Source organism: Myodes glareolus, chromosome 15 (assembly GCF_982192425.1).
Source record: "Myodes glareolus chromosome 15, mMyoGla1.1, whole genome shotgun sequence".
In the NCBI taxonomy this organism is placed as follows: Eukaryota; Metazoa; Chordata; class Mammalia; order Rodentia; family Cricetidae; genus Myodes; species Myodes glareolus.
In genome coordinates, this window is record NC_142040.1 from 16,682,483 (window position 1) to 16,694,995 (window position 12,513).

The 12,513-nt window shown below is 35.5% G+C and overlaps 1 protein-coding gene across 2 annotated transcripts in view; it reads left to right on the forward strand.

Annotated features, from left to right (window-relative positions):
* Edil3 (EGF like and discoidin domains 3) overlaps positions 1–5,695 on the forward strand; it is a 445,087-nt gene extending 439,392 nt beyond the window's left edge. For both annotated transcript variants that reach the window (XM_048455865.3, XM_048455864.3), the window contains one exon: positions 2,797–5,695. In XM_048455865.3, the coding sequence (XP_048311822.1) occupies positions 2,797–2,946 (150 nt within the window). In that variant the 3' untranslated portion in view covers positions 2,947–5,695. The remainder of the gene's footprint in view (positions 1–2,796) is intronic.
* The last annotated feature ends 6,818 nt before the right edge of the window (positions 5,696–12,513 follow it).

Consider the following 12,513-nt stretch of genomic DNA (forward strand, 5'->3'; position numbering starts at 1 on the left):
TGAATTTTAACTAGTATCACAGAAGAGTTCACAGTAGAAAACAAAATTTGGAAACTCATCCATGCTTAGAGAATTATCCTTTTCCTCCCTCTTGCTTCCCTTAGCTTACAATTATGCACTCCTGTTCAAAGCACCTTAAGTAAGTTCTACTTGAGGTCCCATATATTAGCAAATGCTTGAGAGCTCTCCAAGCATTATTATGTGTGAAGAAAGCCACAAACTCGTCATAAGATAATTAGCTTTCTGCCTAAGTCAAACTCGTGAGTACTTTTTCCAAAAAATTGCATATCCTAGCTTCTCTCTCATCTAGTTGTCTTCCCTTTTTACGGGAAATCCATAGTTGCCCTTAACCCTTTCAGATCCTGATTAAAGTGGGTGTCTCAAACACATATTTCTGGAAAGCTTGCCAATTTTGCTAAGGCAACAAGAAATGTTATGTTTGCCTTACTTGCCCAAGTAAAACACTGAAATTGCATTTTCAGCAATGTCTACTGTGCTAGAGACCAAGAAACAGGATGTGTGCTACATGTTTGCACAACAAAAGCAAGATGTCCCCTGAAAACAAGCAAGTTCATGTTTTGCATGCTTGTTGTTCTGTGCCATCATTACTGTGAACCTTTGAAAAATAATCTGTATTTTCAGTACTGGCTGATTAAGGTTTAGATGATTGCAATATAAATCTGGGCAATTTTCTAGAGTCACAAATTTTATAAATTTTCCTGAATTATCAAAATTCATTTACTGTTAAAATGAATGTACAAATATCTGTGTTTTTTTACACTTACATTGGAAATTGTATAACTGCAGTCATTTTCACAATTGATGTATTTCATCTTATATAGAACTAAATATATAAGTACCACAGGGAGGGTTGAAGGGGAGAGGAGCGGAAGGAACAGGAGTGGGGAAAAAGTACAGCTCAATTAAAAACAATAAAGTATAAAAAAGAACTAAATATAGTTAATAATTATAATTTGGAGGCTTTACAGCTCCTTATAGAAGACTGTAACAAAGAGTAAAAACTAAAAAGAAAATTGTCTTTTTCTCTATTTCTTTTCTATGAAGTAATATAACACTTTAATAACTATTATATATTTTGCAATGCATGTTAATGAATTTAAACTCAACTATTTCAAACAAAGGCATTAAGTTTTTTAGCAGACCGATAAGTTGGATGTTGAATCTCATATTTTGTTGTAAATTTTTATGTCAACAGAATCCAACTGTGTATGTTAGGAAATGTCAGCATATGAAACTATGTTCTTGGTTTACTGATGTTTAAAGTATCAACTTTTCACAGGACTTTTGCTTACATGCTATATTCTGAACAAATGAGATTTTGCCAATAAAGATGCTGCTATACAGTAACACATCTGAATCTATATAGAGTTCCTTCCTGGTCAGTACAGGCCAAATCCCTACTGAAAAATTTTAAAAATTCCATTAACTGAAAACAAATCAGATATGCAACTGTGGTAGATTCTGGATATAGCATTGCTCTGTATTCTTTTATTCAGCAAATATTTACTTGAAAATTATCTATGAAGATATATTTTCTGTCAAATTAAACAGTTATTGCCCTACCAGATGGGGACTGCACTTTATTTTTGCTACTGAGGGCAAATGATCTTCCAGTAGAAGCAACAAAAAGACAATCAAATAGTCTCTGTCATTTGTCTTTGAAATTTGTTATTGCAGAGGAGACAGAGGAAGCCTGGAGGGAGTTAAGCTCTGAGGGAATGTGTACTTTCATATGGGCATGACCATGTCAAGAACTCCAAGTCCTAAAGCAATGGGGCAGCTGGCTAAGCTAACATTAGAGACAGGCTCTAGGGAGGCTGCAAATCTCTCCTTAGATGTAGGAGTATGAGATTGTGAATACTAATGGAAGATCAGTGCATGCAAAGACGGTTGCTTCCTCCTCTGGAATTTTGGAGCTCACCTACAGAGACCTCTTACAGACGCTAGCTAACTCATTCCTCTGTGCAGTACATAAGACCTTTCTAAGGTGGCAGAGAACCTTACTCAATCCCAAGTTCACTGTATGTGTTTCTGAGTTAACTTCATTCCCTCTGATTCTACCTATGATTCAAGGACTCAGGCTGTGTGGATTGCAGCATTTATCATCATCATCATCATCATCATCATCATCATCATTATATGTGTATGGGTATTTAACTTCCATTTATATCTGTGCACCACATATGTGTCTGATGCCTATGGAGCCCTGAAGAAGCAGGTATTAGATCTCTGTACCTGTAGTTACCGATGGTTGTTAGCCATCATGCCGGTGCTGGGACTAAAACCCAGATTCTAAAGAGTACTCAGTGTTCTTAACTGCTGCTCCAACTCTCCAGCCTCTGCTGTTTTTATTAATCATCACCATATTACCTAATGCTTTACAGGAAGATACACACACGCATGCTCACACACACACACAAATGTGCATATAGAAACACCCATGCATTTGTATATACCCATAGTGATGCATCCCACACAATAAATAGTAAAGAAATAAACAATTACAAGTAAAATTGTTCTGGGGTGATGGCACATGCTATTAACCCCAACACTTGAGAGGCAGAGGCTGGAGGTTCTCTGTGAGTTTCAGGCTGAGTGATCTACAAAGGTACCTCCGCGACAGTCAGGACTACACAGAGAAACCCAGTCTCAATGAAACAAACAAATAAATAATAAAAATAAAATATTTAAGCTTACAATGTATAATACAGATAAGAAAACAAGTTTACAGAGGGAAAGGACTACATAATCATGTTCTTTGCTCTTCTTTATTAGGTTTTCCAAGGCAATTTTGACAACGACACTCACAGGAAAAATGTCATCGATCCTCCCATTTATGCACGACACATAAGAATTCTTCCTTGGTCCTGGTATGGAAGGATCACTCTGCGGTCGGAGCTGCTGGGCTGCACAGAAGAGGAATGAAGGAACTCCACATCCCACAATGCATTTCTTTACTTCCCTACAAGTATCTCCATGAAATGAACTGTGCAAGATCTGATGGAAGCTGAATAAATTTTCCTTTTCTCGTGTAAAAGTGTTCAAATTTATGGTAGGCTGCCAACTGGCTTTTAAGGAGTTCTTAGCCTGCCTCTTCAATAACTTAATTTTGTTTTAATTGCACAACTCTCTTAAGTAACATCACACTATCTTTGAATTACAGTCCTCCTTCTCTGAATTATATACCTTGGTTGAAGTAAAGTAGGCAAAGCAAGTCTCCCTTTTACAGCAAAAGTAAAGAAACTCATAGTTATCAGATGAAAGAGTTAAGAGAGATCTATGGTTACTGTTCAATCAACACTCATAAAACATTCAATTTTAGCAATAAGGTTTTCTTCTGTAATGAATTGGGTTACCGTGATTGTTTCCCTGTGCCTAGCCCTATTAGTGTTTATTACAGAGACTTGGAGAGAAATATATTATATGCCATACCAATCATATAACAATTCTATTCTTATTTTCTTTACTTCTAATAAAAACTAAGTTCTTTATGTTCAAGTTTATATTATTTATATGTGACATAAATCAGTTATTATTTTTTCTCATTGAATTTTCACCCTTTATTTACCTGAAAGTATTGTGTTTATTCACACACATGGGACATCTGTTAATACTGAACATACATTGAACATGGTTGGCTATCAGTAAATGGTATCAGTAAATGTACTTAATATAAGTACATTGAACCTGAACTTTTATTTTTGAATGAAGCTCTATCTCATTTCCAAAGGCCTCTTTTTTGAGAATCCCTTATCATTTAGTTTTTAAAAAGAGCAACAAAAACACAAAGCCCTGGAATTTAAAGTTTCATTTAAAAAAAAAAGTAATAGGATCATTCTCTCTGTGTGTAAGATGTTAGCAAATGTACGTGAGCCTAATACACAGCTTGGCCGAGTGTACTCACCATCTCCTTGCAGATTGCCGCTCTTCCTGTGAAGTGAAAATCCCAATGCTGTTTGAAACCAGTGGTGGTTTCTCAAGAAAGCACATTGCAGAATTTGTGAAAAGCAATGTATTTACTAATGACAAAGTCGTAAACCATTTTCAAGATGAAAATTGATTTCTATTTCTTTTGCTTCAAACGTCCTAGAAAACTAAGCAATTATCATAATAATTTGTTATTGATAATGGCAGAATCATTGATATATGTCTCTAATTAAAGCTCATGCTGCCTCTAAGATGTCCTCTGCACCTAATTTATAATCCTTACAAGTATTTATTTTATAAGACCTTGACATAGAATTATTGGAGGTTTAAATTGAAGGTCCAGGAGAAGAAAGGATGGTATGTATATGAAATGCTAAAGCCCTGCAAACACTGCTATATTTTGTTTTGTTTTTCCGTTAATATGTGTGTTGTATAAGGAAAGTCACTACTGTTATGGTCTGTCTGTCCACGTGTTCACAGCATTTCTCAGTGATGTAATTATGGAGTATTGTTCAATCACAGTCAAGAATTGAAAGAGAAAGTCAATCAGATTGCCATTCAAAACAGCAAATTCATTGGTAACCATGAGGCCAAATGCTTGCCCCATGCCTACACGCTTACTGTATCAAATCTGTAAAAATCCTGCTGATTTTCAGTATATAAAATGTTGAATAATTTTCAACATTTTCTTAAAACAAAGTGTTATGTCCTCAATACTGTTTTCCTATGTAATGTTTAAAATTATTAGCATAGAATGGTTAAAAATAGTATTGTAAAATAAAATAGCATTCCATACAATTGCTTATGTCCTAAAGGTGCAGCTCTTAGTGACTAGTTCACGGTCCTTGTTTCTGTCAGGGGTAGCAGTACTACTAAATCTGAAGGTGTTTTACTTTCCAGATTCTTTATCTTTAATATTAAATTCTAGAAATTATAAATAATATTTTATGTCAAAATACTTTCTCAAAACTATTCATGGTTTCATGTGATAGTTTGAATTTTGTTCTCTTGATTCCTGTTTAAAATTTGTGTTCCAGAAAAGTTGAGGTTAATGGTATTTGCTACTGTTTGGAAAGTCAGTGGAAGGCTTTCTCTTGCTTATGCACGTTCCCTCTGCTCAATGTGCTTTTCATCACATGGCATGGCCAGTGGATAAGCATTTGTCAACAAAGGATGCTCACACAGAGAACAGTGGCAAGTACTGGAAAGTAGCTTTCATGTCAGTTGTATCCACGGCTTCAAGATGAAACATGATGTTTTAATTCTATTTCCTAGTAAAATATTACTATCATTAGAACGCAAAAGAATTACCTAGTCTCATTTTATTGTATAATTTTCATGAGCTAATTATATAATTTAGAATATTATGAATTAATTAACTTTTGGCACATCCATATCATGTATATCCCAGTGTAATCATCTGTCACAGATACTAATTTCTACTTTAGGATTGACTTTCTCTTTGTGAATGTTTTCATAAAGATAGGTATACATTTTGAAGACCAGGTATTAATGACTGTATCTTTGAAAGACAACAAATTATGAAATATAGCATTGAATGCTGGCATCTGGTCTGTCTGTAAGGACAGAAATAACTAAGGTACACATAACTTTTGCAAATTTTCAAGCTGTGTAATATTCCAAGTTGTTTTTTTTCTTTGTAGATATACTTAAGTCATATAGGATGTTGTAAAATCAGTATGACGCTGTCTAGTCTTCAAACTTAAAATAAACTTTTAAAAATCTATGTTACTTTTGAAGTTGTCTTAATTAAATAAGTCTATAGGGAAGCATAAATTGTCCATGGTGCACACTAACCTTGCACACATACTTTGCTTAATTTTTATTTATACATATCAACAAAATAGACAAATAAAAAGATATCGATTATAATTGTTTTCAAATGTAAGACTGAAAAAACATTTTATCTGAGATTGTTAAAATATGTACATTTCTCTATACTTTTTACAGAAATTTTGCAGAAAATTTGCAAACTATTAATAATTTAATCATTTTTCTCATGTATGCTTAGAGTAGTGAAGTACAAGACTAGTAAACATATTGTTATTAATATGATATTTCTACTGCTTCTCTTATTCTTTCAGTTAGTGATGCTCAGGAGTATATTGAAGGAAGCCATTTGGTAGTAAGCAATAACGAGACACTAATAATGTCTAGTTATGTCTAACTCCAGTTATTTCTTAAATGAAGTCTGAACACATGACTCTTTTTTTAAAAAAATACCCATTTTAGCTCTGTAGACATCACCAGTAAAAATGTGTTATCCATACACTTTAATCATTTATTAGGATTCAAAAAATTAAAGCAAAACTTAGGTTTTAAAAGTTGTTTTCTTACAACATCTGTGAATCTGTGGTAGAGCAAGTTTTATGATCCTATATTCCTACATGCTACATATTCCTACATTTAATTGCATTTTAATACGAATGGTTCAATGGGGTTCCATTTTTTGCCTGATGTTAGCATATACAAACATACATAAATGTGCTTTCATTAAGTAAAAACAATTAAGAAAATATTCTCAATAAATTTGATAGTGAATTATGAAAGCAACTCTATGGAATAAAATTTTTATTATGATAGCAGATGATTGAGGGGAAAATCAACTGGGAGGCCTTCAGAGAGCAGCTGCTTCCAGATGCAAAAGGAAAAGGCACACTTAGAATTCCAGGAGAAAAGCCCCATGAGGAGGAAACAATGCAGGCAATGGGAGAAATGATAGTACACGTCGGTACAACCTGAAAAATGGTTCCTACAATTTCAGTTTTGAGATCTGAATGCATAACTCTAAATAAAGATATTTTTTAAACTAAAATAAATATAAAAATAAATAAATAAAATAAATAAAAAAAGTAGAAATGTTACTGTCCAGAATGCAATACTTATTGGCACTTTTACCAATATTTGTTTTTACAAAATTAATGATCACAGCAATTTGCTGCTTATTTGTGAAAATATTGCTTTTGAGATACAAACGGACTGTTTTGCTTGAGGGAAAAAGAAGGATTAAAACATTTTGCCAGTGGAAAATGTCTCAACTACTCTGAAACAAGATTCACGGCAACATTTGTCCTTACAGAGTCGGGAATGCCTAGAGTAAGTAGCAATTTCTCTATTGATTTTGAGGGAGAAAATAAGATGTTTTTGATTCTGTTTTAGTAACCACCTATAATTCATACCGGGCATTTCACCTTTGCTGCCAAGGAAAGTGTTTTCCAGAGTAAGTAAGTCGCACTTTCTAAAGGGCTGTTTCTATTCGTTGAATTTGGTAGCAGGAAAGAGGGAACATTTTTGGAAAAGGCACCTCATTTATTTTTTCAAAACTTGCAGAAGTTGACTGAGTCATTTCATAATACTATTTCTACTGAAAAATGGTATGGTCACATCTACCAATGGTCAGCGCATCTCACTGTTGAGCATAGCATATGGTGATTGCCTCTGATACAATTTTACATTAATGTTCTTAAAGATATGAGTCATATTCTTCCATATTTATATAAAACTCCACCAAACCCTTCATCTGCCTACACATCAGTATTTTAAAAGAGGATGAATTACAAGGCAAAATCAACCCACTGCCTTCTGCATGGGAGCCGCAGCAGGCAGACCCGCGGCGCATTCAAACAATGTGTTCCCTGTGGACAGAGGAAACCAGATTCTGACAGTCACGTAAGCGCAGTGGTTGAGAATCAACAGGAAGATAACTGGAGCAGGCTGTGCGCATTTGATAAAAAGAACAGGAATGATTTAAGTGAAAGCCACACCAACTGATAGACTCCATCCAGCTTGACACGTTTCATAGTTGTCTGTTCTCTATGATACACTAAAGGTCGAAAGGCAAACCAAATAAAACTCTAAAGGCACTTCCTTTCAGGAAGGTTTACAGACCAGGGAGTCTGACCAGCGGGATTGTCACTGTGCTTTTAGAAACCAAAGTATTTTCTGCCTGGGCCTGAGGGGAGGAATTAGAAATTCAGCGAAGGGATTAAAGGTAGTAGTAGATCACAGAGGTAACAATAAATGTGTTTTGCTTGCTGGGTTTTGGAGACGTTTTAACTTAGATGTGTAATATATTCTTTTTGCCCCAACATCAGAAACATCCCCCAAAGAACCCTACTAAATAGGATGAATATGCTGCTCTGAGGTTTGGTATGTGGGATCTGGTACTCCAGGTACATATTTAAATAATAATGAAATAATAATTAAAACTGTTGATGCGAACAAATGAGTGAGCTGAAACTATATATATATATTCCAAGACACAAAAAAAAATGGAGTAGTAGGCAAAGGGGGACTGTTTATAGCTTTTTTTTTAATCAATTATGGCCTTGACTGTGAGTGTCCTTGACACAATAGGTCACAATACAGCTTATTTTTCTAACTATGGGACACAGCCATAAACATTCAAAACCCTGTCCATATTATCACTGAGCTGCCTTGTACCCAGTTGGTGTCTTCTGGCCACTGGGTTTTTGAATGCATCCTAGCCAGTGTGAGTTTCCAGATGAATTCAATAGATTCTATCAATAGGAAGTTGCTAGTGGTTTGAGTTGGAGAAAAGTTTGGGACTAGAAGCCTGAGAAGATTTCTAAGAGGAAAATAAACCATAATAAGCAGAATTGTGTGGATTTCTTCTATCTGGAGGGCAAAACTCTTTGCCCTTCTCCTCTGTAAGGTACTCAATCGTGATGCAGACTTCTCTTCCATACATTTCCTTCTGGATTTTGTGGGGAGCAAACATTTGTGACCTTTCAAATGTGACCTGAAGGTAGGTTTTTGAGGCATGGCTCAAGACTAATAGTGGTAGACCTATCACTTAGATTGAAACATGATACAAAGAGTGGTTTACCTGTTTGCCTTAACAGAGATTAAATAATTTTTAAATAGACTTTATGGAATCAGAAGTTCCTCTCCTGCCCACCAGTTCCCAAATAACCACTAAGAGGCTTAGTATTAACTATAAATATTTTGCTGATGGCTCAGGCTTATTACTAGATAGCTGCACTTAAGTTAGCCAATTTCTATTAATCTATGTATACCACATGGCCATGCTGTTACCTCATTTTCTGCATGACTTGCTTCCTCACAGCTAACTAGTGTCTCCTAGAATTTCCTACAGTTACCTCCAGTTTAAAAATTCATAATGTGAGCTGAGGCAATGGTGGCGCACGCCTTTAATCACAGCACTCGGGAGACAGAGGTAGGCTGATCTCTGTGAATTCGAGGCCAGCCTGGTCTGCAGAGGAGAGTTCCAGGACAGGCTCCAAAGCTACCAAACAAAACCTGTCTCGAAAAGTCAAAATAAAATAAAGTAAAAAATTTGTAATATGATCACCTCTCACATCCTTATTCTTTCTAGAAACTCAATCTGTTAAATATGTGTGCTGATTCTCAAATTTAATATAACATTCTTATACCCCTGAATTATTGCACTATACTATAATTCAGGTTTGTGAGATTAAAATTTATTTATTTAGTGTTTGTCTGGATATGTAAAGAAAAGGTAATATATTTTGTAAGTAAGACTGTTACTAAACAATTGGATTAGTTTTCAGGTAAAAAGTTAATGGTATTCAATTTATATTTCATTGGTGTTGTCATTAACTATTAATTCAGAAAGGTAGAAGCACTTATCTTGTACCAGCCAGTATATGATACTTTGAAGGAATAGAGATGAAAACTCTGATGATAGTTCTCAGTTTATAGGATAGAGCTAGGGAGAAAAAAATAAAGGAAACATATATGATAACTTCTACAACAATACAAAAAAATCCCCCCACAAAGAATAAAGAACATAGGAACTGTTTCACTCAGTGTAACAGAGTAGAGAAGGCACACTGAAGGAGGTAAGTTGGAAAATCAAACTTAGTGATTAGTGCCATATATTTCATGTACAACTCATTCCAACTCTAAAGACAATATATCCTCTTTGTAAGGAAAGAAATGGAATTCAAAGAGGCTAGATTTTGACCATGTTGTAGGACTTTGATTACTACTTTAATCTTAAGGCTACTCTGTGACAGTTCAATATGCCTGTTCCTGTTTTAATTCAATGTGCATTGAAAATGTGCATCAATGCATATTGGAAAGGACATAATAGCCATGACATACCTCTAGCTAAGCAGTTATGAATTATTTTGTAATGTCTTATGAGGTCCTATATAATATACCTTCAATACATCAAAAATGTATTTGAAATAAGATATCAGTGACTGAAAATTGATCACTAAATGACTATACTTTAATTAAAAATGACTGATCAGTAGACAAACTATTGAGATATATTTGATAGCATATTTTAAAATGGTGAGTAACAAACCAAATATATCAAAGCAACAACTAAAAGCAAGATGAATAAATTTCTGATATGAGGAAATAATGAAATCCTGAGTTCACCAGCAAAAACTTCTGACACCAACAATCTAAAAGTTCAGTGAAGTTAAATTTACAGATTTTTGCTTTCTGGGAGCCTAAAGCATTCAATACAAATTATATTTTAGATTTTTAATTTGCTCCTCCCCTGAATATTAACATGGTGTGAATGTTTCTGGCAATGAGGGTATTAGTGGTGAACTACAGTGGCAGCCATTCAACCACAAGAGCAAACAACTCATCCTCTCCAGTGTCCAGTAACTTCCAGTGTTCTCTGAATAGAGACGACATTCAGCAAATTACATGAGGTACTCACACTTTATTATAAAACTTGGAATATGCGGATGGTGCTCGCTCACGATAGGCTGACATAAAGCTCTGAGCACTTTGAAGGTAGGTCAAACTAAGTTTTGATGTTGAGTGGCTTAAGTATGTTAAGCACAATCTTTAGCGTATTGTTTAGATTTACAATAGGATTTTTGTCACACACCCTCATCCTAGGTTAGAAACATATATGTTTGTGGGTGCTCAAGTAAAACACTGAAAACTAGTACATAGTCGCACATGCCTCTAATCTCGGGAGGCATAGGCTTAAAATTCTCTGTGAGTTCAAGATGAACATACTCTTCATAGCAAGTTCCAAGACAGCCAGAGGTATGTGGAGAGACTTGTCTAAAAACAAAAAGAAGAGAGAAAGAGAGAGAGAGAGAGAGAGAGAGAGAGAGAGAGAGAGAAAGGCACTAAAAAGAGTGTACTGTGCATCAGTTGGAATACAAAGAAAATTGAAAGTTACTCTATCATCACTTCTACCTCCCACAATTTATTTCTATATAAATTTATATAATATTAAGTAAAAGAATAGCTGAAAAGTAAATAATATGTTAAAAATAATTATGGTGCTCACTTCTCTGTCTCCACTCTCAGCATTCCTTAGTGGCCTCTAGTTCTTTGTTTAAGGTTGAGAACTTGTGGACTTTCCTCTATCTATTTTGTCACATCTATTATTGCCCTTGTTCCACTTACATTTAGGGAGTTGGGTTGGTGAGACATTGTGTATGAATCTTCTGCAATTATTGGGAGACACAATGTCACAGAACACTGTCAGATTCTCTGGTTCTTACAATTTTTTTTGTCTCCTCTTCCACAAAAATTTCTGAATTTTAGGTGTTTCATAGATGTATCCATTGGGACTGGATCCCACAACTCTGCATTTTTATTGGTTGTGACTTTCTATAACGGCCTCTATCTGTTGCATCAAGAAGTTTCCTTGATGACGAATGAGGACTATAATAATCTCTGGGTATAAAGACAAATGCTTAGAATATAGTTAGAGATTATAAAGGTTTAATAAATTGGTGGTTGTAAGTTCTCCAGGATCTGTGTCTTTACTATATCTGGGAGTTGGCTGGATTTCCAGTACCAGGCTTGAGTTCCATCTTATTGATCAGGTCTTAATTCCAATGAAAGTGTTGTTGGCTACCATCATAGTATTCACACCACTACTGAATCAATGGGGTTATTGTGACATGATGACTGTCAAATTCCAAATTATCACCACAAATGGTCACCCTTAAACACACACATACAAGTATCATTATACATACTTAGTTGGTTATATTAGAGCTATATATGTATATGCATGCATGCATACAACAACAATGATAAAAGAGGACATGAATTTGAAGGAGAGAAGGGAAGGATCTATGGAAATCTCAGAAGGGAGGAAATGGAAAGGGAAAATTGTAGGGCCCAGTCTTCCCTTGCTCTCTGGGGTGTATCTCGAGGACTGTTTTGGCTAGCCAGCTAAGCTTCCTGCTTGCTTTTATGTTCTCTCTGCCATAGTCTGGCGATTTAGCTGTAGGGCATTGTTTCATCTTTGGTATGGTAATTTCCCACCTACCTGGGAGGAGTTCCTACAGGGCGCCAGGTTTCATAGGGCGCCAGGTTTCATATGGCGCCAGGTTCTCTCTCCGCTGCTGCCACTGCTCTCTGCCCCCAATCCCCTGCCTGGGAAGGAATCCCCACATGGCAGGAGCCTGGCTGGGAGGGAATTCCTCTACTGGGGCCTGAGTATATTAGTTTGGCAAAAAGCTGAATAAAGTGGCATTCGGCTCCTGACGAATGACCCAGGTCTCTTGTGTGTGTGTCTTTATTTCAATCTCCAGGTCTTTG